The sequence below is a fragment of the Oryx dammah genome, unplaced genomic scaffold (assembly GCF_014754425.2).
Source record: "Oryx dammah isolate SB20612 unplaced genomic scaffold, SCBI_Odam_1.1 HiC_scaffold_18, whole genome shotgun sequence".
NCBI classification, from domain to species: Eukaryota; Metazoa; Chordata; class Mammalia; order Artiodactyla; family Bovidae; genus Oryx; species Oryx dammah.
This window is the reverse complement of record NW_024070202.1, coordinates 106,207,223-106,234,602: the sequence shown is the minus strand read 5'-3', so window position 1 is coordinate 106,234,602 and position 27,380 is coordinate 106,207,223. Positions and strand designations below refer to the sequence as shown.

Below are 27,380 nucleotides of genomic sequence, written 5' to 3'. Positions count from 1 at the left end.
GAAACAGTGGAAACAGTGTCAGACTTTATTTTTTTAGGCTCCAAAATCACTGCAGACGGTGATTGCAGCCATGAAATTAAAAGATGCTTACTCCTTGGAAGAAAAGTTATGACCAACCTAGATAGCATATTCAAAAGCAGAGACATTACTTTGCCAACAAAGGTCCATCTAGTCAAGGCTATGGTTTTTCCAGTGGTCATGTATGGATGTGAGAGTTGGACTGTGAGGAAAGCTGAGCCCCAAAGAATTGATGCTTTTGAACTGTGGTGTTGGAGAAGACTCTTGAGAGTCCCTTGGACTGCAAGGAGATCCAACCAGTCTATTCTGAATGAGATCAGCCCTGGGTGTTCTTTGGAAGGAATGATGCTAAAGGTGAAACTCCAGTACTTTGGCCACCTCATGCAAAGAGTTGACTCATTGGAAAAGACTCTGATGCTGGGAGGGATTGGGGGCAGGAGGAGAAGGGTTCGACCGAGGATGAGATGGCTGGATGGCATCACTGACGCGATGGACATGAGTTTGAGTGAACTCCAGGAGTTGGTGATGGACAGGGAGGCCTGGCGTGCTGCAATTCGTGGGGTCACAATGAGCTGGACACGACTGAGTGACTGAACTAACTGCCTGACTGATGTCAATATAGTTATGTTGAGATATGTTCCCTTTACACATACCTTGTTGAGAGTTTTAAAAATATAAATGGATGTTTTATATTGTGGAAAGCTCTTTTTGCCTGTATTGAGATTACTATATAATTTTTATCCTTAGTTTTGTTAGTGTGCTGTATCACATCGATTGACTTGTGGACATTGAAATATCTTTGAATATCTGGGATAAATCCTAGGTGACTGTGGTGTAGGATCCTTTTGCTATACTGTTGAATTTGACCTGCTAATATTTTGTCAAGGATTTTTGCATCTATGTTCATCAAGAACATTGACCTATAATATTCTTTTTTTCTGTTATTTCTTTTTCTAGTGGTTGGAATCAGGATAATGGTGGTTTCACGGAATAATATGAATGTGTTTCTTCTTCAGTTTTGTGGAATACTTTGAAATGCAAATACTTAAGGGGCTTCCGGACTGTGAAGAAGGCTGAGCGCTGAAGAATTGATGCTTTTGAACTGTGATGTTGAAGGAGACTCTTGAGAGTCCCTTGGACTGCAAGGAGATCCAACCAGTCCATTCTGAGGGAGATCAACCCTGGGATTTCTTTGGAAGGAATGATGCTAAAGCTGAAACTTCAGTACTTTGGCCACCTCATGTGAAGAGTTGACTCATTGGAGAAGACTCTGAAGCTGGGAGGGATTGGGGGCAGGAGGAGAAGGGGATGACTGAGGATGAGATGGCTGGATGGCATCACTGACTCGATGGACGTGAGTCTGAGTGAACTCCAGGAGATGGTGATGAACAGGGAGGCCTGGCGTGCTGCGATTCATGGGGTCGCAAAGAGTCAGACATGAATGAGAGACTGAACTGAACTGACATTAGTGAAGTTTTTAGGGGTATAGTGGTCCAGGGCATGTTGGGACATCTTTTCCAAGGTGCTGTGCTAAGACTCTTCAGTTGTTTCTCTTTGCGAAACCATGAACTATATCCTTCCAGGCTCCTTGGTTCATGGGATTCTCTAGGCAAGAATACTGTGGGCTGCCAAGCCCTCTTCTAGGGGATCTTCCCAATCCAGGAATCAAACCCTTGTCTCTTGCATGTGCTACATTGGCCGGCAGGTTCTTTACCACTAGCACGAACTGGGAAGCTCTTTTCTAAGGTAAAGATAGTTATTGAACCTTGAACAACTCACCACTGAAAAAGTGGCACCATTCTTGGAAGACCTTGGATTTTGGAGGTAGACTTTACTAATTTGGGGACTGCCAAATCATCATTGGATGACTCATAAAGATGCCAGTTTTGAGTGGTATCCAGAGCAATAAAGGAGTTCAATAGCAGGTTCAAACTTTGGTGGGGGCAGTCTTGCTGAGACCGAAATGTGTTTCCTGAAATTATTTTTTGTTGCTCTGCCTCCCCTGCCTCAAGTGAGTCTATTAGGGCCTTTAAAGAGGTGAATTGGGTTAAATTAGGTCATAAGAGTGGAACTACTAGAACTGGTGCCATTATAAGATGAGGAAAAGGAACCATTACTCTCTTTTCTCCATATCAGGATACAGAGAGAAGGTGGCTGTGTGCAAGCCAGGAAGAGAGCCCTCCCTAGAACTGGTCATGCTGGCATCCTGATCTCACACTACTAGCCTCCAGAACAATGAGAAAATAAAATTCTGTTGTTTAAGCCACTCAATCTATGATATTTTGTTATGGCAGTCTGAGCTAATAGAAATCCTTTATTTTGGCCACATCATTTGGGAGATTCTATGGTGCTACACAGGTTCATGGTAGATGATGGACTCTGAGTGTCGACTCTGTTAAGTCTCACCAGCGTGTTGCAGGGTAGACCAACAAGATTCTAGAATAAGTCTATGCTCTCTGCGGGAGAAAACCAGTTTTTTAGAAGGTGCACTTGAGCACTCAGTTCAGTTCAGTTCAGTTCAGTCGCTCAGTCGTGTCTGACTCTTTGCGACCCCATGAATCACAGCACACCAGGCCTCCCTGTCCATCACCAACTCCCGGAGTTCACTCAGACTCACGTCCATCAAGTCAGTGATGCCATCCAGCCATCTCATCCTCGGTCGAACCCTTCTCCTCCTGCCCCCAATGCCTCCCGGCATCAGAGTCTTTTCCAATGAGTCAACTCTTCGCATGAGGTGGCCAAAGTACTGGAGTTTCACCTTTAGCATCATTTCTTCCAAAGAAATCCCAGGGATCTCCTTCAGAATAGACTGGTTGGATCTCCTTGCAGTCCAAGGGACTCTCAAGAGTCTTCTCCAAAACCACAGTTCAAAAGCATCAATTCTTCGGGGCTCAGCTTTCCTCACAGTCCAACTCTCACATCTATACGTGACTACTGGAAAAACCATAGCCTTGACTAGATGGACCTTTGTTGGCAAAGTAATGTCTCTGCTTTTGAATATGCTATCTAGGTTGGTCATAACTTTTCTTCCAAGGAGGAAGCGTCTTTTAATTTCATGGCTGCAATCACCATCTGCAGTGATTTTGGAGCCCCCCAAAATAAAGTCTGACACTGTTTCCACTGTTTCCCCATCTATTTGCCATGAAGTGATAGGACCAGATGCCATGATCTTACTTCCATAAAAATAAAGTATATGTCAGGGACCTCCCTCAGAGAAGCAAATGGTAACCCACTCCAATATTCTTGCCTAGAGAATCGTGTGGAAAAAGGAGCCTGGTGGGCTGCCGTCTATGGGGTTGCACAGAGTTGTACATGACTGAAGTGACTTAGCATATATGCATGCATTGGAGAAGGAAATGGCAACCCACTCCAGTATTCTTGCCTGGAGAATCCCATGGACAGAGGAGCCTAGCAGGCTACAGTGCATGGGATCACAAAAAGTCATTTAAGATGTCCATATCTTTTAAAACAATGGTTCTTCAGTGGCCCTTTGTCTTTGATAGCTAGAGTAGATTGGCCCTGGAGCCCAGGGATGAAAATTGTCTCTCTTACCATCGCTGCTGGTTGTGGAAGTTCTGGGCCTGAAGGTAGGTACACAATTAATTTAAGTTACATCAGGTGATTCTCTGAATGGCTGTACCTATTTTTACATGCCCTTTAGCAGCAGCGATGAATGGTCCCCATAACTCCTCAATCCCCACTCACAACAGATATCTCCTTGCTGGCTGAGTTTTGCCTTATTGTGAGGAAAGAGCTTGGGCACAGGGAAGGGACATGCTGGTCAGGAGCCCAGCACACCTGAGCTCCTGCTAGTCTTGCTGGTTCAAGAGGAGTAAGATGTAATAATTTAAGACTTCAGGTTCATTGAACTTTCAGATAACTGGGAGGGACAGCTGCATATAACTCAACTGAAATAGGAAGGAAACTTAATCCTGGGGTTCCCAACCTCTGGAATCTAATGCCTGATGATCTGAGGTGGAGCTGATGATATAAAAATAGAAATAAATTGCCAATAAATATAATGCACTTGAATCATCCCCAAACTATTCCTTTAACCACCCGCACCCCCCACCACAAACCTCTGGTCCATGGAAAAATTGTCTTCCACAAAACTGGTTCCTGGTTTAAACATGTTGGGGACTGCTGCTTAGAACCGTTGCTTAGTTCTACACTTAATCTTAGCCCTAGGGACAGGTCTCTCTGGACATGTTCCCCACTGTGTTTAATGGTAAGAATAGTTCCTGTCTTCTCTTTCTTCTCAATTGCTAGGAAGTGGATGGTCATGTATCATCCCCGAGAAGTCCTCTTAAAATACTGGTTCATTAGGACCCTGGGGTGTCTGAGCAGACACAGTACTAATTTGGGGGAGAGAACACAGGCAGGACAGTGAGAAGCCCATAGGAAGTTTATTTTCCAGTCCACACAGCTGCCCACAAACTCAGCAGACTTTTGAGATTAGCATATTATGATGATTTCACGCTTGATACAAATTTTGTAAACAGTGATGTAGATTTCCTCATCAGAAGGGCATATATTCTCTTCTGACACAACTTCAACTTTTGCTTTTATGATCTCATTTTCTGAAGAGAAAAAGCAATGTTGTGTCAGACAGCTGGATTCCCCTACTGGTCTTCTTATACCAGACCCACCCACAAAACATCGTATCCTGCCTTTTACTATATCTGACACTCAGCCCCATTTCTCAGGCTCCTATACAAGACACAGATGTTACCAGCCCCTCTCCCTTCCTCCACCTGGAACCCCTTGCCCACACTGCCTCTATGTGATGAGTTTCATTCTTCCTCCAATAATTTATTCATTTTGGTTTCTGCCATGTCTTGGTTTCCCTTTTAACTTTGCCCTTTGCCCTCACATAACACTTCCCTTATCTGACATTAATGCTCAAGCAGGAAGTCTCTGCACATACCTGTTGCTTGTATTTCCCAAAATAAATTTCTTGTACTGAAATTACACAGACAGGCTGTGTAAATAAAATTACCATAAGGAAAAATGATGTTGTTGGAGGCCTCGAGCGTGACTCTAACCTGTGGAGAAGAGGATGAAAAGGGTAAAAAGCATAGAGTTGCCTGAGGCAGCTGTGGAGTAACCATTAAGCAAAAGAAGTGTGTTTTAGGTCAACACAGGAAGAGGGCACCAGAGGTTTCCCCTAGACATCACCCATTCACACATTTACAGCTAAAGTCAATTTAGAGCGTGGATGATGCAGTAAAAAGCAGTCTGTTCTGATGTGGTGGTGGATAAACCCACCAAATAAACAAAACAGATTTCATTGTCCCTACTGTGCTGCTTTCCGGCTTTGTGACATGGCATTATTACTCTGAGCTTCTCATTCTACCTTTGTGAAATCAAGGTATGAAATCTAGCTATCTAGTCTGTATGAGCTCGTAAGTTTCTGTGTTTTGTGTGTGATAAAGCTCTTTATAAAGGTGAAGTACTATGTGTATTGTACAAATAAAGATACCTGGAACCTGAAAGCTCTTGGCCAACTAGTACTTAATACGTGTTTACCTTACCCAACACAGTTATACAGCTTTTACTCAGATACAAGATGAAAGGAAGACAGATTCTCAGATGGGAGAAGACACCTATTGAGGTCAGACCTGAGAAGAGAAAGTCCCAGGACCTTCCTGAAACGGCAACAGAGATGTTTGGAAAGGGAAAGCTCAAAGGCATTTCTAGCATCATTTATACTTGAGTAAATATCAGATACCACATGTATTTCTCTTAGGGTTTTTGGTAGCTCTGCAACTTTCCCTTCTGTTTGCATAGTTTTCTAAAAACCTTACTGAGGCCTCTAAGGAGTTGGAGATTGCTGTCAAATATGGGGAAGCCGGTGGTCTAGGGGATCTGGAGGCTCAGTGAAGACAGTGAGGAAAGGTAATAGAGGTAGAGGCTGGAAAGCCAGTCCTGGTCTGACAGTAAGTCTCCCATCGGGGAGGGAGACTGTAATCACCCCATTCTTGCAGCTTCTCTCCCATCTGCCATGGCCTATTAAGTGGAGTCTCCCTGACTCAGCCTCCCACTGCACAGGATGGTGGCAGGGGTGTGGATGGCTCAGGGCCAGCAACACTGCTTAATCACTGTCACTCAGTCTTACTCATCTTTGTTTTTATCCCTATTCTTATTGCTTTTCTCTCTCTTCCTTGCTTCTCCCTTGAGGAAGGTAAGAGTCCTGACATGGTTTAAAACCTCTTCTCATTTATCCTCTGCCTACCATCACATTCTTCTTTGTTTTTTAGTGCCTTTTCTTTTATTTTGTGGTAAAAGTGACATAATAAAAAACAACATTTTAACCATATTTAGCTGTACAGAGAAGGCAATGGCACCCCACTCCAGCATTCTTGCCTGGAGAATCCCAGGGACGGGGGAGCCTGGTGGGCTGCTGTCTGTGGGGTCGCACAGAGTCAGACACGACTGAAGTGACTTAGCAGTAGCAGCTGTTGTGTTAAGTGGTGCGAAGTCCATTCACACTGTTGTGCAGTGCTGGCTATCACCCATTTCCCAGATTTTTCGACTTCCTAAACTGAAACTCTATCCCCATTCCCATACACCTTGGCCCTGGAAGCTACCAATGTACTTTCAGAATTTATGAATTCAACTATTCCATCTGTACCATCACTTCTTCATTTTAAAAATGGAAATAATAATACACACTTTCCTAAGAGAGTTGCTCTGAAGTTCACAGCTAGTGCATGCAAAAGCATTTGTAGGTGACTTTGTAAGATGATGTTTCACTTCAAAGCAATAGTGCAGATTGAAACCATTTATGAGGATATTTTTCTTCTCTCTCCCCACTCACCATGACCCCCAAATCCTCACTTACCACTATGCACTTGGCCACGTTACTGTTAACTGTGACTGTTACGTCGTAATAGTTCGTTGAGTTTTCAACTGGATCAATTGTCAGTTTTGCTGAAATCACCTCCTGTCTAGATATGAAAAAGAGGCAGAAAAAAGGTCAGATAAAAGTCTTGGATTGAGGTAGCCTGAGAGGGAATATGGAAACAGGGGAGGCAGAGAGAGCAGGGGGAAAAAGGGGATACAGAGGCATCAATGCCGTAAGGATCTACTTTGCATGACACACACCTGAGGTGAGCACTGATGCCCATGAAGCACAGGGATCATCTGAGTTGGTGGATCAGCACAACCCTTTCTTCTGGGCAGTGACCAGGGCCATGGCCCCTCTTGTACAGCTCAGGCACCTTATGCAAAGTTTATACGGCAGCTATTGACCGCAGTCACATTGCCGAGTATGTTTCTCTTTCATGGCAAGAGGAGAGAATGATTAAAGGATAAAAGATGGATTTAAAACACAAAATTGCTGTAAGTGCATGGATTCAGTAACCTCTCTCAGCGGTTTCTGAGCATTGAGAGAATGAGTTCTGGGTTGGCAAAAGTGTCCTCCCCTGGAAGATTTTCTGCAGGGAGGAAAAATGCATGACTTACACTAGGTCTTGAGCTGCGCCGGACCCAAGTCTCAGGCAGAGAACGAGGAGCAGGACAGCAGGGCTGGTCTTGAACAGAAACTGAAGAGCGCGCATGCTGGACGAATTGGAAGCTCAAGAGGACTGTGTCCTCAGGGAGCAGGAAGGCTCTTATAACTCCAGCAGGAAGACCCTGGAGCTACTGGGTCAAGTTCACTTGGCCAAAACCATCACATCTGAGGGATTTCCTTTTTGCTACCTTAGTTGTTTTCTTTCTTTCTTTTTTGAGAAAGGTCAGTGTTTGGCCAGAACTTTTTTTTTCTTTTTCTGTGCCTGAGCTCATTTACCTATTCACGAGTAGTCAGAACTTTAAGTTGAGGAGAGAGAGAGGAAGGAAGGAGTTGGACCATTACCACTTTTTTTTTTTCCAACATTAGAATGTTCCCGGATCCTTAGGATAGATCCTGTCTTAACTGCTGTAAGCATGTTTATTTCCTTTTCTAAGCCCTACTTCCTAACCCCTGCTCTGAATTTGTAGGATCCATAAAGTGTCCTATCTCTTTGTCCTCTGAATGACAAATGTCTTATCTTCCTCTCAATGCCTCAACTCTAAAATTTGCTATAGATTTTAGATGTGGAATTTTAGATTGTATTAATAGAATGGATGCCTTGACACTAATGTGCCTAATCATACCTTCTCTGATTTGCATTTTTGGTCCACAGAATCATCTCTAATAAGTGGTGGCCCCAAAGTGTATAGAGTGTGTTTAAAGAGCATTCAGTCCATGGACATAGGAAAAAGTCAGGTCAGATTAGAAGAGGCAAGACATACATGGCATGTATTCCTTATGGCACTACCAAGCAAGAAGCTGTGTTCAGTGACCTTTCTATGTATGGATTGGTTCCTTTAGGAGTCTTGGATTCACATTCCATGTGTGGAAGCTGCTCTCCTGAAGTTTCTCAGAAAAAGTCCTGACATCCCAGCTCTCTACCCCCCTGGCTTTGGTTACTTCTCAGCCAGCTTCTCCTTGCAAGAAATTCAGTTGTGGTGGATAGATGACAGATCCCATCTTTGGGGGACCTTTGTGATCATCTCTAGTTATCTTACAGGAGAAGATGGTATCTGCGGAACCACTGACAGAGTTTGGGTGACTAGGGAGCTCATGCAATTTCGCGTCTACCATGCAAATGGGAGAACCAGGGAACAGCTGAGGGTTTTTGCATCAGATATAGAGGTTAAGTCCAAGAGTGAGTGAACTAAGACAGCTGAGAGTGCTGTACTCTTACCTCTGAGGAGTATCCCAGAGAACCAGAGTGCTGAAGCTAAGCAGAAACTTGAGATGTCTTAAGGGTAGAGCAAGACTAGGGAAGGTTGCTTTCATCTCTTCATTTGTATTTTATGCAATATTGTCTATGAGTCAGGAGGGGCCTCTCTCTAAATCCAGGTGCTGTACGGCTGGTCTTCTCTTTCCAGGGTCAGTCTACCTTTCATCTCTGTTTTTCCCAAGCTCATTAAATATCTTTCCCTCCCAATATTTTGCCTTCCATTAAATTCTTATTTATTGAAATATTATTTTCAACTAAATAATATATTTTCATGGTAAAAAAATCCAAATCATATCAAGGTTGGAAACTGATGCTTAAAACTAATTTTCTTAGTTAATTTCTCTGACTTGACACTTCTTCTAATAGACTTCCACAAATACTCAGCAGACTGTAAATTACCTTTTGGGGATGAAATGATGTTTCAAGTATATATTAAGAAATATGTAGCCTCAGAGGGCTCCAATAAAATCAGGGGCCAGATTGCCAAAGGAATGGAAATGAATGTAACAAATAGAAGCAAGTTTCAGCAGAAAACCTGTTATCATAGCAACTCATTTTTTCAGTAGTATTGAGATATTAGGTAAATGTGGTGGTATTTACAGGAAGTTGTATGCTGCTTTAGGATGAGGGCTGGCAGCAAGCCTTACTCTGCTAAGGTTCTGGGTTGCCTCTGTCCAACAGCACGTTCTGACACAGTGGAAATGTTCAATAGCTGCACTGTCTGCATAGCACAAGTGGCCACTGAAGCCAGGGAATGGGGCCAGTCTATCTTAGATTTGTTATAAATGTCAACTTCCCAGTGGACTTCAAAGATTTAGTAAGGATAAAAGAATGTACTGTATCTCACAAATGATTTTTTAATAGTAATTATTGTTGTTGTTGTTGTTCAGTTGCTCAGTCATGTCTGATTATTTGTGACCCCATGCACTGCAGCACACCAGGCTTCCCTGTCCTTTACCATCTCCCAGAACTTGTTCAAACTCATGTCCATTGAGTCAATGAGTCCATCTAACCATCTGTCATCCATAACCTCTGTCATCCCCTTCTCTTCCTGAAGAAACAGGTGAAGTTAACTTGGTAATATATTTGATTTAGCCTAATGTACCCTAAATATTATTTTAAGATATAGTTGTACAACAGACTGTGGAAAATTCTTCAAGAGATGAGAATACCTTTCCACTGTGTCTGTCTTTCTCAGCATCAGGATCTTTTCCAATGAGTAGGCTCTTCACATCAGGTGGTCAAAGTATTGGAACTTCAGCTTTAACATCAGTCTTTCCAATGAATATTCAGGGTGGATTTCCTTTAGGATTGACTGGTTTGAACTCCTTGCTGTCCAAGGGACTCTCAAAAGTCTTCTCTGGCACCACAGTTCGAAAGCATCAATTCTTTGACAGTCAGCCTCCTTTATGGTCCAACTCTCACATCCATACATGACTACTGGAAGAACCATAGCTTTGAATAGATGGACCCTTGTCGGCAACGTAATGTCTCTGCTTTTTAATATACTGTCTAGGTTTTTCATAGCTTTCCTTCCTAGGAGCCAGCGTCTTTTCATTTTGTGGCTGCCGTCTGCAGTGATTTTGGAACCCAAGAAAATAAAAGTCTTTCACTGTTTCCATTGTTTCCCCATCTAATTGCCATGAAGTGATGGGACCAGATGCCACGATCTTAGTTTTTTGAATGTTGAGTTTTAAGCCAACTTTTCCACTCTCCTCTTTCACTTTCATCAAAAGGCTCCTTATTTCCTCTTTGCTTTCTGCCATAAAGGTGGTGTCATCTGCATATCTGAGGTTATTGATATTTGTCCTGACAATCTTAATTCCAGTTTGTGCTTCATCCAGCCCAGCATTTCGCATGATGTACTCTGCATATAAGTTAAATAAGCAGGGTGACAATATACAGCCTTGATGTACTACTTTCTCAATTTGGAATTAATCTGTTATTCCATGTTTGGTTCTAACTGTTGCTTCTTCACCTGCATACAGGTTTCTCAGGAGGCAGGTAAGGTGGTCTGGTATTCCATCTCGTTAAGAATTTTTCCACAGTTTGTTGTGTGGTAATTATGTCTTAATATGATATTTAGGTTATATTAGGCTAAATCAAATATATTATCAAGTTAACTTCACCTGTTGTTTTTTAAATGTCGCTAACAGAAAGTTCAGCATTATGCATGTAGTTTAAAATATATTTCCTTCTCTTTCTCTCTCTCTCTCTCTTTTTTTTTTTTGCCTCTCTCTAGGGCTTGTGGGATCTTAGTTCCTCAACAAGGGATTGAACTCAGGACGCCAGTAGTGATGACTAAGTCCTAACCATGGACTGCCAGAGAATTCCTCCCCCTCATTTTGATTGGAAGTGCTACTCCAGGAAATGATGTATCTAGCTGCTTTGAGGACAAAGGAAATAAAAGTGTGTACAGAACTAGTACAGGAGCTAAAATTTGTGATTTTGTAATGCTATTCGGTGGAGATTTCGGGGGCCCAGATAAGATTGCCTGTGTGTATAAATACATGTGTGTGTACAAGCCAGCAGCATAGGCCCTTGTGTCAGGATGCCTGCAGGGTGCAAATCCTAGCCTGCTACATAGTAGCCATGTCCATATTAATTTGCCTTCTCTCATCTCAGTTTTCCCATCAATGAAGTTGAATATATTAATAAATAGTTCAGTCAGTTCGGTTGCCGGGTCGTGTCTGACTCTTTGCAGTCCCATGGACTGTAGCACGCCAGGCTTCCCTATCCATCACCAACTCCTGGAGTTGCTCAAACTCACGTCCATTGAGTCAGTGATGCCATTCAACCATCTCATCCTCTGTTGTCCCTTTTCCTCCTGCCTTCAATATTTCCTAGCATCAGGGCCTTTTCTAATGAGTTGACTCTTCTCATCAGGTGGCCAAAGTATTGGAACTTCAGCTTCAGCATCAGTCCTTCCAATGAATATTCAGGATTGATTTCCTTTAGGATTCCTTTAGGATAAGCAGTATTCATTTGTTTTGTCTGTCTCCCCTGAAAAATGTAAGCTTTATAAAATCAGGATGAAAAATTCCTGATTCACTTCTGTAAGGTGGTGATGGTGGTTGTTTAGTTGCTAAGTCATGTCTGATTCTTGCGACCCCATGGACTGTAGCCTGGCAGGCTCCTCTGTCCGTGGGATTCTCCAGGCCAGAATACTGGAGGGGGTTGCCATTTCCTTCTCCATCACTTCTGTAAACCACAAACCTAAAATAAGTAATGGCACATAGGGTACTTGATAAATATTTATTGAGTGAATGAATACATAATGCATGAGTGGTTTTTATCATTATTTAATTTTTTTTAACTTTGGGCTGGGCTGGATTTTTGTTGCTTTGCAGTGGCTTTCTCTTTTTTCGGGGAGTGAGGTCTACTCTCTAGTAGTCGTGTTCGGGATTCTCATTGTGGTGTCTTCTCTTGTGAAGCACAGGCTGTATATTCATAGGCTTCAGTAGTTGAGGCACAGGGTCTCAGCAGTTGTTGCCCAAGGTCACAGAGCACACAAGCTTCAGAAGCTGTAGCATGCAGGTTTTGGTAGTTGTGGCTAGCAGAGTCTAGTTGGGGCGCACGGGCTTAGTTGCTCCATGCCATGTGACATATTCCTGAAACAGGGATCAAACCTGTGTCCCCTGCATTGGCAGGTGGATTATTATCTACCGTACCACAAGAGAAGTCTGGCAGGCAGTTTTAAAGGTTTTATTTATTTTAAAATATTTTTCTAGTGTTAATGAGAAAGTGAAAGTCGCTCAGTTGTGTCCAACTATACAGTCCGTGGAGTTCTCCAGACCAGAATACTGGAATGGATAGCTGTTCCCTTCTCCAGGGGATCTTCCCAACCCAGGGTTTGAACCCTGGTCTCTGCACTGCAGATGGATCTGTACCAGCTGAACCACTAGGGAACCCAAGAATACTGAAGTGGGTAGCCTATCCCTTCTCCAGGGGACCTTCCCCACCCAGGAATCGAACTGGGGTCTCCCGCATTGTGGGCAGATTCTTTACCAGCTTAGCTACCAGAGAAGCCCAGTGTTGAGATATAACTGACAAAACATTGTGTAAATTTAAGGTATACAATTTGCTGATTATATATATATATATGTATTATAAAATGATTATCACCATAGAGTTAGCTATCAGTTCCATCAAGTCACATAGTTACCTTTTATTTTTTGTGGTGAGAACATTTAAGATCCACTATTTAGCAATTTTTAGATATATAATTCAATATTATTAACTATATTTGCTGTGCTCTGCACAGATCTTCAGAACTTCTGCATCTTATGTTTGAAAGTTTATACACTTTGACCCTCATCTCCCCAATTCCTTCCTCCCCTGCCACCCAGCCCCTGATACCCAAAGCTCTAGTCTATTTCTTTCAGTTTAGCTTTTTTTATTTTTAACTTCTAAAAATTGAAGTCCAGTTGAGTACAATATTGTAGTAGTTTCATGTGTACAGCATAATGATTCAACACTTAAATATACATTACAAAATGATTACCACAGTAAGTCTGGTAACCACCTGTCTCCATATAAAATTATTACTGTGTGATTGACTGTAGTTCTTATGCAATACGTTACATTCCTGTGACTTATTTATTTTATAGCTGAAGTTTGTACCATTTAATCCATTTCACTTATTCTGCCAAAGCCCCACCTTCCTCGCCTCTGGAAACCATCAGTTTGCTTTCTGTTTTTGTTTTGTTTGGTTTGGTTCTTAGATTCCACATATAAGTGAGAGCATACAGTATTTCCCTTTCTGATTTATTTCACTCAATATACCACCCTCTGAGCCCATCCATGTTGTTACAGATGGCAAGATTTCATTCTCTTTTATGTTTGAGTAGTTCCATTGTTTATATATAGCACATCTTTATACATTCATATATTGATGGACATTAAGGTTGCTTCCATATCTTGGCTGTTGCAAATAATTGCTACAAAGAACATAGGGGTGCATACATCTTTACAAATTGGTGTTTTTGCTTTCTCTGGGTAAATACCTAGCAGTGAACGTGCTGAATCATATGATAGCTTGATATTTAGTTTTTTGAGGAAACTCCATATGTTTCACATAGTGGTTGCAGCGATCTACATATCCACCAACAGTGCATAGGTGTTACTTTTCTTCCATATCCTTGGTAATACTATTATTTTTTATCTCTTTGATGACAGCCATTCTGACAGATGTGAAATGATATCTCATTGTGATTTCAATTGGTGTTTCTCTGATAATTAGTGATGTTGAACATCTTTTCATGTGTCTCTTAGCAATCTCTTTGTCTTCTTTGGAGAAATGTCTATACAGATATTTTTTTATATTGAGTTATATGAGTCCATTATATAATTAAGAAATCCACCTCTATTGCATATATTATTTGGAAATACCTTCTTTCATTCAGTAGTTCAGTCTGCCTTTTCATTTTGCTGTTGGTTTCCTTTGTGTGCAAAAGGATTTTAGTTTCATGGAGTCCTATTTGTTTATTTTGCTCTAGTTTCCCTTGCCTGAGGAAAAGATCCAAAATGATATTGCTAAGACCAATGTCAAAAAGCATACTTGCTATGTTTTCTTCCAGAGTTTTATGGCTTCAGGTCTTTTGTTAGGTCCTCAATCCATTTTGAGTTTATTTTGTGTATGACATAAGAAAATATTCTAGTTTGATTCTTTTGAAGTAGCTGTCCAGTTTTCCCAGGCTATTTATGGAAGTAGCTCTCTACATCATTTTATAATTTTGCCTTCTCAGTGTAGATATATTGACTATAGAAGTGTGGGTTTATTTTTGGGTTCTGTCATCTGTTCCATGGATCTATGTATCTGCTTTTTAATAGTAACACAGTGTTTTGATTCTTAGAGTTTTGTACTAGTTTGAAATCAGGGAGCACGATGCCTTCAGTTTTGTTTCTCTTTCTCAAGAAGGTTTTGTCTCTTTGGGGTCTTTTGTGGTTCTATACACATTTTAGGCATATTTTTCCTAGTTCTGCAGAAAAATGCCTTGGTATATTGATAGAGATTGCATTTAATCTGTAGATTACTTTGAGAAGTAAAAACATATTAAGAACATTAATTCTTTCAATCTGTAAACACAGTACATTTTTTTATTTGTGTAATCTTAAATGACTTTGGTCAATATCTCATAATTTTCAGAGTACCTCTCTTTTTACCTCCTTGGTTAAGTTTATTCCTGGGTATTTTGTTTCTCTGGAAACCTGTATGCAGGACAAGAAGCAACAGTTAGAACTGGACATGAAATAACAGACTGATTCGAAATTGGGAAAGGAGTATGTCAAGGCTGTATATTGTCACCTTGCTTATTTAACTTATTTGCAAAATGCTGGGCTGGATGAATCACAAGTTGGAATCAAGATTACTGGAGAAAATATCAACAGCCTCAGATATGCAGAAGATACCACTCTAATGACTGACAGTGAAGAGGAACTAAAGAGCTTCTTGATGACGGTAAAGAGAAGAATGAAAAAGTTGGATTAAAACTCAACATTTAGAAAACTAAGATCATGGCATCTGGTCCCGTTGTGTCGTGGCAAATTCAGGGTTGGAATCAGGTAGGTGAGGAAAAAGTGGAAGCAGTGACAGATTTTATTTTCTTGGGCTCCAGAATCACTGTGGACGGCAGCCTCGAAATGAAAAGATGCTTGCTCCTTGGAAGGAAAGCTACAACAAACCTAGACAGCATATTAAAAAATAGAGACATCCCTTTGCCAACAAGGGTCCCTATAGTCAAAGCTATGGTTTTTCCAGTAGTCATGTATGGATGTGAGAGTTGGACCATGAAGAAGGTTGAGTGGCAAAAAATTGATGTTTTTGAACTGTGGTGCTGGAGAAAACTCTTGAGTCTCTTGGACAGCAAGGAGTTCAAACTAGTCAATCTTAAAGGAAATCAACCCTGAATTTTCACTGGAAACATGGATACCGAAGTTGAAGCTCCAGTACTTTGGCCACCTGATGCGAAGAGTCAGCTCACTGGAAAAGACTCTGATTCTGGGGAAGACTGAGGGCAGGAGAATGGGACAACAGAAGATGAGATGGTTGGATGGCATCACTGACATAATGGACATGAATGGAGCTGTTTAAACTCTGGGATATGCTGAAGGACAGGGAAGCCTGTCATGCTGCAGTTTATGGGATCGCAAAGAGTTGGACCTGACTAAACTAGGAACAACAACAAATGCTGGTTTCACAGAATAATTTTGAAGTATTTCTTCCTCTTCAATTTTTAGGAATAGTTTGAAATACAAACTATTCCTAAAAATACAAATACTTAGGGGGATGCCACGTCAGTTTTTAGATGTTTAGTGATCTAGGGCTTGTTGCAATATGTTTTCCAAGTGGAGATATTTATTGAATCTTGAACAACTTACCACTGAAAACATGGCAACCTTCTTGGAAGCCCTTGGACTTTGCAGGCAGAGTTTACTAAACTGGAAATGATAAAGTGACATCATTGGGTGACTCCAGAGGATGCCAGTTTTGAGTGCTATCCAGAGGAAAAACGGGGTTCTGTAGCAGGTTCAAACTTTAGCATGAACAGTCTTGCTATGACTGAATTGTGTTTCTTGCAAATTAATATGTTGATGCCCTCCTTCCCCTCTCCTTAAGTGACTGTCTTGGGGCCTTTTACGAGGTGATTCTGGTTAAATGGGATCATTATGGTGGAACTCAGAAGAGGTGCCATTATAAGCTGAGGAAGAGACGCCGTTGCTCTCTTTACCCCATGTGAGGACACAGTGAGTAGGTCGCTGCATGTAAGCAAGGAAGAGAGCCCTCCCTAGAACCGCGTTGTGGTAGCATCCTGATCTCAGACTTCTAGCTTCCAGAACTGTGAGAAAATAGATTTCTGTTGTTTAAGCCACTCAGTCTATCGTATTTTGTTATGGCAATCTGAGCTAATGTGAATCCTTTATTTTGGCTGTGTCACTTGGCAGAACCTATGGTGCTGCAGAGATCCAGGGTAGATTAAGACTGCTGACTGTACTCTCTGGTTAGCCTCAGGCCGAGAGTTGCAGACTAGACCAATAGGATTCTGGAGTAAGTCTATTCTCTCTGCAGCAGAAAACCAATTGTTTTAAAGGTTCTTTTGGACACTAAATAGATGCAATTTCTGACAATGAAACATCAAGAGACCAGAATTCCCCATTATGGCATAGGCATTAGTAGACCCAGAAATAATGTATTTGAGTGGATATGGCAGCAGTCCTGACACATGGAAATACCACAGTTAAGTATGTACCCAACTTGGTCCAAAGGGCCTGTGGTACAGAAAAACATGGTCCATACCCTATGTCACCTACTCTGGCTGCACTGATATCAGCCCCTACTTTCTTGTCTTCAGATTGTGCCTATAGCCTCATGGGTTGGGGAGGACCTTTGTTCAGATTTTGGAGGAAATCAACCCCGTGTGACTCACAGATTTGTTGGCTGAATATGTTTTTGTGAACTAAAGTTGGATGATTGCCAAACTAAAACTTAACTCGGTATGCAATAGAAAAACACAGGTGGGGGAAATAATCTTAGTGGGCAGAGCTGTAAGCAATATACCTGGTCATCAGTTCTGTGAGGCTGGAAAAGTGTCTTGAGGTAAAGATATACATGGACTCCTGGGGAGTGGTATATTTCTTGGCTTGTTGGTCTGGAGCCTCATAGGAACAAGGTTGGTGTATTCAACACAGAAGTTCTGGAGAAGTGCCATCTGAAAGAACCAATACATTTGAACAGAATGTTTGGTTCTTGGTGTCTCATGGAAGTGCTTATAAGAAAGTATGTAACACAGAGGAGGCATTGAACAATTAGAGGGTGGAATGAGTGGTTCTATGGGTGTCAGCAGCTCCTACCCTCTGCTGCCCAAGTCCTTATGTAATGGCTAAAATGGTGGTGGCTGATACGAAATAGACACTTCTATCACTGCTGTTGACTTGACTTATGCCCTGAGATGTTAAAGTATATGCTAAAATCACACAGGGAACTGTACTCAATATTAGGTGATAACCTATAAGGTAAAAGAATCTGAAAAAAAATTATATATATATATATAACTGAACTGTTGTGCTATACGCCTGAACCTTACATGATATTGTAAATCAACTATACATCAATCAATAAATTATATGCTAAAATACCCCCCAAAATGCACTTCTTCCCATAAATAACTTAGATGTTGCAGCCGCTGGCCTTGCAATAACAAACACTAGTTCTGTGACCTCAGTAATGTACCATTTCTCAAGGAGACCATTCAAGAGGATAATGATCACACAGGATCCTTTTGATTCCTGACAGGGCAGTATTTTGTCTCTACTGACATTGATACATGTTCTTGGTATGGATCTTTCCTGCCTGCTGTGTCTTAGCCAGCATCACTTTCTCAGGGCTCACAGAGTATCTGATTACTAGACCCATCTAATATCTCCTTAGATCAATGAAATCTTTCTTCTTTTAAATGAAAGAGTTTCCACTACAGGCACATGATCAAGATATGTATTGATTTTTCATTACTTTCATTATCAGGAAACTCTTGACCCTATGGTATGCTACACACAGCTCATACATAAGAAGCAAGGAAATTACTCGCGAGTCACATTCTTTAAGGGGTATGGTGATGTCCTTCAAGATGCGGCATATAGTCTGAAACAATGGCTCTTCAGTGTTTTTTTTCTATGATAGCGAAAATAGATTGGCCTAGAAGCCCATGAGTCAAAAATGGTCTTTCTTACTGTCACTTCTGGTTATGGAAGTGCTGGGTCAGAAGGTATGTACGTAAATAATTTAAGTACTAGTAGTTCTCAAGATGGCCGTACCTGTTACACAGTCCCACTTGGAGCTCTGGATAGTTCTCCATAACCCTTCAATCCCCACTTGTAGTAGGTATCTCCTTGATTTCTGAGTTTTGCCTTACTGTGATGGAAGAACTTGGGCACAGAGATGGTACATCTGCATAGGAACCCAGCTCATGCGAGCTCGTGTGAGTCTTTTCCTTGCTACTAGTTGAAGAGGAGCAAGATGTAATAATTTAGGGCTTCATATTCGTGGAACTTTTAGATAACTGGGAGAGACAGCTGGATGCACCTGGACTGAAATAGAAGGGAAACTTAGAACTGTTGGTCAGTTCTGTCCTTAATTTGTATATATGCAGGTCAGGAAGCAACAGTTAGAACTGGATATGGAACAAGACTGGTTCCAAATAGGAAAAGGAGTACATCAAGGCAGTATATTGTCACCCTGCTTAACTTCTATACAGAGTACATCATGAGAAGTGCTGGGCTGGAAGAAGCACAAGCTGGAATCAAGATTGCCGGGAGAAATATCAATAACCTCAGATATGCAGATGACACCACCCTTATGGCAGAAAGTGAAGAGGAACTAAAGAGCCTCTTGATGAAAGTGAAAGTGGAGAGTGAAAAAGTTGGCCTAAGGCTCAACATTCAGAAAACGAAGATCATGGCATCTGGTCCTGTCACTTCATGGGAAATAGATGGGGAAACAGTGGAAACAGTGTCAGACTTTATATTTTGGGGCTCCAAAATCACTGCAGATGGTGACTGCAGCCATGAAATTAAAAGACGCATACTCTTTGGAAGGAAAGTTATGACCAACCTAGATAGTATATTCAAAAGCAGAGACATTACTTTGCCAACTAAGGTCCGTCTAGTCAAGACTATGGTTTTCCCAGTAGTCATGTATGGATGTGAGAGTTGGACTGTGAAGAAAGCTGAGAGCCGAAGAATTGATGCTTTTGAACTGTGGTGTTGGAGAAGACTCTTGAGAGTCCCTTGGACTGCAAGGAGATCCAACCAGTCCATTCTGAAGGAGATCGGCCCTGGGATTTCTTTGGAAGGAATGATGCTAAAGGTACTTTGGCCACCTCATGTGAAGAGTTGACTCATTAGAAAAGACTCTGATGCTTGGAGGGATTAAGGAGGAGAAGGGGATGACAGAGGATGAGACGGCTGGATGGCATCACTGACTCGATGGACACGAGTCTGAGTGAACTCCGGGAGTTGGTGATGGACAGGGAGGCCTGGCATGCTGCAATTCATGGGGTCGCAAAGAGTTGGACACAACTGAGCAACTGAACTGAACTGAATTGAGGGACAATTCTCTCTCTCTGGACATTTCCTCTCCTGAGTTAAATGGCGAGAATAGTTCCTACCTTCTTTTTCTCATCACTGGCTAGGGAGTGGATACTCATGTATCCTATCTGAGAAGTTTTCTTAAAAATGCTGGTTCCTTAGGACCGGGGATGTCTGAGCAGACACAGTACTGAGTTTTGGGGCAAAGAACACAGATAGGACCGTGAAAAGTCAGTAGGAAGTTTATTTTCCAGTCTACACAGATGCCCACAAACTCCGAAATGGCAGACTTTCCAGATCAGAGTGTTATAATAACATCACGTGTGATAACAATTTCATAAACAGGGATGGAGATATTCACACCAGGAGGGCATATATTCTCCTCTGACACAACTTGAGCCTTCCCTGTTATGATCCCATTTTCTGGAGAGAAGAAGAAAAGCTGTGTCAGGCAACTGGACTCCACATGCAAGCCACCCTATCTTGCCTTTTGCTGTGTCTGATGCTCAGCCCCATTTCTCAGGCTTCCTCCCCTGTCTGCCACATCGAATTATCGCCCACACTGCCTCTATGTCTTGTGTTTCCTTCTTACTCCAGTACCTTGTTCCTTTTGCTTTCTGCCATGTCTCAGTTCCACCTTGACAATTTGCCCTCTCCTCACATTTCCCCTTCTCTGACATGAATGCTCAGCAGGAAATTTCTTCACTTACCAGGTGCTTCTATCTCCCAGAAGAATCTTCTTGTACTAATACCACACAGACAGCTGGTAAAACGAAAATTACCGTAAGGAAAAAAGACCGTGTCAGAGACTTCCAATGTGTTTTTAACCTGAAGAGAAGAGGATGAGACAGGGTTAACGAGAGTAGAGCTGACTGAGGCAGCCCTGGAGTGACCGTTAAGCAGAGTAAACATTTTTGAGGCCTACACTGAAGGGGGAACCAGGGGTTTCTCCCAGACATCACCGGTTAATACATTCAGGGCCAGACTTGACTTTAATGAACTTTTGGTAATTCTGTTTATCAGCTCTGATGACCTTTAACCTGAATTGTTAAAAAGATGTCTTCTTGGATGTGGTGAATGTCAAAGTTTTAAAGTTGGGTTTGAAGGTATGCTCAGATACCACACTTGTTTCTGTCCCCTGGTGTGGGAGTCAACCCACCTTGAGGGTCTGGCTAACATTTAACTCATCAACTGATGTGTGAAATGTTCTTTGTTTTGAGGAATGGACGAGTAAGGGGCTCACCATGGTTGGACTGTGTTTAGTTCTGGACTGAAGTTCCCAAACTGGAGTAGACAGGAAATGATTTCGGTGAACTTGTCTTTTGTCTGGTGAACCAAGATGGTTGTGGAGATCGGAAACATTATTTTGTCTGCTCTGATGTGATGGCAAAAAAGCTCACCAAACAAATAACAACAGGGTTTATTGTCCCTAGTATCCTGCCTTCCAGCTTTGTGATGTGGCATTTATCCCCCTGAGCGTCTCATTTTACTTTTATGAGATGGAGGTGTTGATACTTACATATCTAACTTATGAGTCCATAGGTTTCTGGTTTTGTGTATGGTAAAGAGCTTAGGAAGGTGAAGTACTGTGTGTGTTGTACAAATAATACATACTTGGAGTCTGAAAGCACTTGGCCAACTAGTACTCGGTGCCTGACTTCCTCCTCAAACAGGATTATAAAACCTTTACTCAGATACAAACTCTAAGGAATGACTAAGATTGTCAGATGGGAGAAGAAATCTGCTGAGGTCATACCTGAGAAGCGAAAGTACCAAAAGCTTCCTGAAAAAAGCTTCAGATATATCCTGGAAAAGGCATGCTCAACAGCATTTCTAGCATCATTTATATCTGAATAAATATCAGAAGCCCTATGTAATTCAAAGGATTTTTGGTCACTGTGCAACTTTCCCATCTCTTTCCATCTGTTTCCTAAAAACCCTAAGGAGGCCTTGAAGGAGTTGGGGATTGCTATCAAATACGGAGAAGCAAGAGGTCTTGGATCTGATATGAAGAGGCACTGAAGCCAGTGGGGAAAGGTACTGGAGGTAGGGCCTGGGAAAGCCAGTTCTGGTCTGGTGGTCTCCTGTCGGTGGGGGAGCCCATGATTACCTCCTGGTTGTAGCTTCCCTCTCATCTGCCATGGCCTCCTGAGCATAGTCTCCCTCAAGCTCATCACTTCACAGGATGGGGGTAGGGACGTGGATGGCTCAGTTCCAAGAAGCGCCTTCCTCACTGACACTCCGTCTTACCCATCTTTGTTTTTATCCCCACTCTTATTGCTTTTCTCTCTTCTCTCTTCCCTTCCCATGGTGAAGTGAAGTATCCTGACATGTTTTTAATCCTCCACTAATTTATTCTCTGTATACTATCAATTCATTTTTTAAAAGTTTTTTTTATTATGGTAAAAGTCATATAATACAAAACATACTATTTTAGCCATACTTCACTATACAGTTTAGTGGCACTAAGAACATTCACATTGTTCAGCAACTGTCACCATCATTCATCTTTCCATTTTTCACCTTCCTAAACTGATACTCATGACTATTCCAGGAATCATGTATGGATGCGAGAGTTGGACCATCAAGAAAGCTAAGCATCAAAGAATTGATGCTTTTGAACTGTGGTGTTGGAGAAGACTCTTAAGAGTCCCTTGGACAACAAGGAGTCCATCCTAAAGGAAATTAGTCCTGAATATTCATTGGAAGGACTGATGCTGAAGCTGAAACTCCAATACTTTGGCCACCTGATGCGATGAACTGACTCATTGGAAAAGGCCCTGATGCTGGGAAAGATTGAAGGCAGGAGGAGAAAAGAGGATGAGATGATTGGATGGCATCACCGACTTGGTGGATATGAGTTTGAGCAAGCTCTGGGAATTGGTGATGAACAGGGAAGCCTGGTGTGCTGCAGTCCAAGGGGTTGCAAAGAATAGGACACGACTGAGTGACTGAACTGAACTGAATTGAAACTGATCCTCTATCCCTAATACCAGACCACCTTACCTGGGTCCTGATAAACCTGTTTACAGGACAAGAAACAACAGTTAGAACTGGACATGGAACAACGTACTGGTTCAAAACTTGGAAAGGAGTATATCAAGGCTGTATATTGTCACCCTGCTTATTTAACTTATATGCAGAGTACATCATGGAAAATGCTAGGCTGGATGACTCACAAGCTGGAATCAAGACTGCCGGGAGAAATATCAACAATCTCAGTTATGCAGATGATACCACTTTAATGGCAGAATTGAAAGAGGAACTAAAGAGCCTCTTGATGAAAGTGAAAGAGGAGAATGAAAAAACTGGCTCAAAACTCAACATTCAAAAAACTGAGATCATGGTATCTGGTCCCATCACTTTATGGCAAAAGTAGAAACAGTGACATTATATTTCCTAAGATTCAAAATCACTGCTAATGTGACTGCAGCCACAAAATTAAAAGATACTTGCTCCTTGGAAGAAAAGCTATGACAAACATAGACAGCATATTAAAAAGCAGAGAAATCACTTTGCCAACAAAGGTTCTTATAGACAAAGCTATGGCTTTTCCTCTAGTCACGTATGGATAGGAGAGTTGAACCATAAAGAAAACTGAGTGCCAAAGAACTGATGCTTTTGAACTGTGGTGTTGGAGAAGACTCTTGAGAGTCCCTTGGACTGCAAGGAGATCCAGCCAGTCCATCCTAAAGGAAATCAGCTGTGAATATTCATTAGAAGTACTGATGCTGAAGCTTCTAGACTTTGGCCACCTGATTTGAAGAGCTGACTCACTGGAAAAGACCTTGATGCTAGGAAAGATTGAGGGCAGGAGGAGAAAGGGACGATAGAGGAGGAGATGGTTGGATGGCATCACTGACTGAATGGACATGAGTGTGATAAAATTCTAGGAGACAGTGAACGACAGGGAAGCCTGGTATGCTGCAGTTCTTGGTCTTACAAAGGGTTGGACACAACTTAGCAACTGAACAGCAATCCTTATAAAACACTAGCTCCCCATCCAACCTCCCCAACCACTAACCCCTGCCTCCAGGCACCTACCCATGTATTTTCTGAATTTATGAATTTGAGTATTCTATCCATAACATCACTTCTTCATCCTTAAAATGGACATAATAATACACACATTCCAAATGGGGTTTCTCTGAAGTTCAAGGCAAAAGCATTTGTAGGGGACTTCTTTATAACATAATGTTTCACTTCATATCAGTAGTGATGACTGAAGTTGTTTAGGAGGGAATTTCTCTTTTTCCTCCCCACTTACCGTAACCTCCAATTCTTCACTTACCACTATGCATTGAGATATGAGATTTGAAACTGCAAGTGTTATCACATAGCCCGTTGAGTTGTCAATTTGAGAAGTTGTCAGACTCGCTGAAATTACATTCTGTCTAGATATGGCAAAAGAGGCAGAAATCCAAAGTCAGATCAAAGTCCAGGATTGAGGTAGCCTGGGAGGTAATATGGAAACAGAGGAGGCAGAGAGAGCAGGGGGATGAAAGGAGTAGGGAAGTTACAGAGGCATCAATGCCATCACTCCTAAGGATCTACTTTGCATGACTCCACCTACAGTCTCTTTGTGTCCAGCCAAGACACACCTAATTGGATGTGCTAAGTTGCTTCAGTCGTATCTGACTCTTTGCAACCCCATGGACTATAGCCCACCAGTCTCCTCTGTCCAAGGAATTCTCCAGGCAAGAATACTGGAGTGGGTCACCATTCCCTTCTCCAGGGGATCTTCCCAACCCAGGGATTGAACCCACAATAGTACCACCTGGGAAGCCCACCTATTTGGATACCTAGAAGTGAACATAGGATATTTACATTTTGGGTTTTTTTTTTTTTTTTTTTTTTTTGCTCAACTAATGAGGGCAGAGATATGGCCTGAAAGAGCTGATTTCCCTTCATTACAAATTCCTGACTGAATCTCAGCGGTTCTGTTTGAGGTAGAAGTGATTTGATTGCATGGTTTATTTTAGCTTATGATGTAGTTTCTTTCATTTTTCTTGTGAAATCATCCCATCATCCAGGGAAACTCCTTCTCCTCCACTAGTGGAAGGATATGAAGCTCTAAGAATCTGAAATATTTATTGTATCAGTGAATTAAGTTTTAATAGGATTCATTTAGCTCAGCTTTGTTTATCAACTCGCTGTTCCTCAGGCCTAAATTGAAGGGAATCTGGAAGTCCTACTTAGTTAACCTAAAAGAATTGACCCCCAGCATAGCCCGCACGGGCTTCCCAGCTAGTGCTAGTGCTAAAGAACTCACCAACCAATGCAGGAGACATAAGAAACATGGGTTTGATCCCTGGGTTGGGAAGATAACTTGGAGGAGGGCATGGAAATCCACCCCAGTATTCTTTCCTGGAGAATCCCATGGACAGAGGAGACTGACGGTCTATAGTCTGTGGGGTAAGGAATCCACCTGCAACGTAGGAGACCCCGGTTCAATTCCTGGGTCGGGAAAATCCTCTGGAGAAGGATAGGCTACCCACTCCAGTATTCTTGGGCTTCCCTGGTGGCTCAGCTGGTAAAGAATCTGCCTGCAATGCGGGAGACCTGGGTTCGATCCCTGGGTTGGGAAGATCCCCTGGAGAAGGGAAAGGCTACCCACTTCAATATTCTGGCCTGGAGAGTTCCGTGGACTGCATAGTCCATGGGGTCACAAAGAGTCAGACATGACTGAGCGACTTTCACTTTCAGTCCATGGGGTACAACCCCGTGGGAGTTGGACACAACTGAAGCGACTTGGCATGCACCCACACACACACATACCCCAAACACAGCCTCTGCCCTCTTTGCCTCTTCCCCTTAGAGAAATCCCCAAACTTGTCAGGGATCCTTTTACCAAAATTTCCAAGGCTCTATTCCTGTCTGTTATGTGCTCATTTCTCCATATTCTGTTACATGTCAGTGTTTCCATGGGCATTCCTGACTTCTTTCTGAAACTCAGTGCTTCCCTATTCGCAAATACATAGACCCCTTTCAATGCCTCTCCATCCACCAATGATAGAGCTGGAGGCCAGTGTTGTTACATCATGGCTCTGCATACAGGAACAGGTCCAAGGCAGGATCCCAAAGCATGCTTCTACTGTTTCGTGATTAGAGAACCATGCTCAGACCTTGCAGACTCTGAACTCCAGTGTATGAGGAGGACCATATAAAGAAGATGAGACTGTTGCCAATGAAATGACAAGGATTATCTTGGTTGGTGGATCAGAACAACCCTTTTTATTGGGTAGTGACCAGGGACATGGCCCTTCTTGTACAAACATCTTATTCAAAGTTTAACCCACAGCTATATACCAAGCTCAGATTCCTGCCTATGTTTCTCTTTTGTGGCAAAAGGAGAGACTGAAAAAAGGATAGAAAACTGAGTTAAAACACAGAGTAGCTGTAGGTTGTGGATTTGGTAATCTCTCCAACAGGTTCTGAACAGGGAGAAAGTGAGACATGAGGCACAAATAGTGAGGATTCCTAGGATGGTCCTCTTGGAGCAGAAAAATAATATTTAGGTGCATAATGTGGGTTTCTGGGTTGGCAAAATGGTCGTCCATGGAAGATTCTCTGCAGGGAGGAAAAATAGATGACTTACATTTGTCCTTGAGCTGTGCCAGTCCGCAGTGTCAGGCAGAGACCCAGGAGCAGGGCAGCAGCGCTGGTCTTGAAGAGACACTGAAGAGCATGCATGCTGGAGGAATTTGGTGCCCAGGAAGCCTGTGTTCCCAGGGAACAGGATGGTTCTTTATAACTCCAGCAGGATGACCCTGGAGCTATCAGGGCAGGTTCACTTGGCCAAAATCATCACACCTGAGGGATTTCCCTCATTGCTAACTTTTTCTTATTGTGTGTGAGAAAGGTCAATGTTTAGCTGGAACTTAATTAAGGAGAGAGAGAGGAAGGAATGAATTGGACAATTTCCATTTGTTTTTCAACATTGAAGTGTTCCTGGCTCCTAAGATAGATCCTGCCTTAACTGTTTTAAACAGGATTCTTTCCTTTTCTAAGTTCTACTTCTTAATCCTCGTTCTAAGTGTAAAGATCCATGAGGTGTCCTTTCCCTTTGTCCTGTGTGTGACACATGTCTTCCTCTCAATGCCTCAACCCTAAAATTTGCTATAGATTTTAGATGTAGAGTGGATGCCATGAAACTAATGTCCCTACTCCTACCTTCTCTGATTTGCATGTTTGGTTCAGTGAATCATCTTTGCGTATAAAGTGTGTTTAAAGAGAATTTAATCCATGGAAATGGAAAAACTCAGATGAGATGAGGGGAGACCAGATATATATGGTGTGCATTTCTTTTTTAAAAAAATTAATTTATTTTAATTGGAGGCTAATTACTTTACAGTATTATAGTGGATTTTGCCATACATTGACATGAATCAACCATGGGTGTACATGTGTATTTCTTATGATACTGCCAACAAGCAAGAAGCTGGATAAAATGCCTTTATGTGATTGGGTTGGTTTGTTAGGAGCTTTGAATTCATATTACCTTTGTGG

The 27,380-nt window shown here is 42.0% G+C and overlaps 2 protein-coding genes across 2 annotated transcripts; both read right to left on the bottom strand.

Annotated features, from left to right (window-relative positions):
* Positions 1-4,405: 4,405 nt before the first annotated feature.
* On the bottom strand, positions 4,406-7,621 carry LOC120877694 (prolactin-inducible protein homolog). Its single transcript, XM_040260048.1, has 4 exons — positions 7,486-7,621; positions 6,863-6,968; positions 4,946-5,063; positions 4,406-4,598 (listed from the first exon to the last, which is right to left on the bottom strand). The coding sequence occupies exons 1-4, from the start codon at positions 7,578-7,580 to the stop codon at positions 4,474-4,476; spliced, it is 444 nt and encodes a 147-aa protein (XP_040115982.1). The 5' UTR covers positions 7,581-7,621; the 3' UTR covers positions 4,406-4,473.
* Positions 7,622-20,095: 12,474 nt separating this feature from the next.
* On the bottom strand, positions 20,096-26,598 carry LOC120877693 (prolactin-inducible protein homolog). The gene is made up of 4 exons (XM_040260047.1): positions 26,470-26,598; positions 24,163-24,265; positions 20,582-20,699; positions 20,096-20,294 (listed from the first exon to the last, which is right to left on the bottom strand). The coding sequence occupies exons 1-4, from the start codon at positions 26,562-26,564 to the stop codon at positions 20,170-20,172; spliced, it is 441 nt and encodes a 146-aa protein (XP_040115981.1). The 5' UTR covers positions 26,565-26,598; the 3' UTR covers positions 20,096-20,169.
* Between the last annotated feature and the right edge of the window lie 782 nt (positions 26,599-27,380).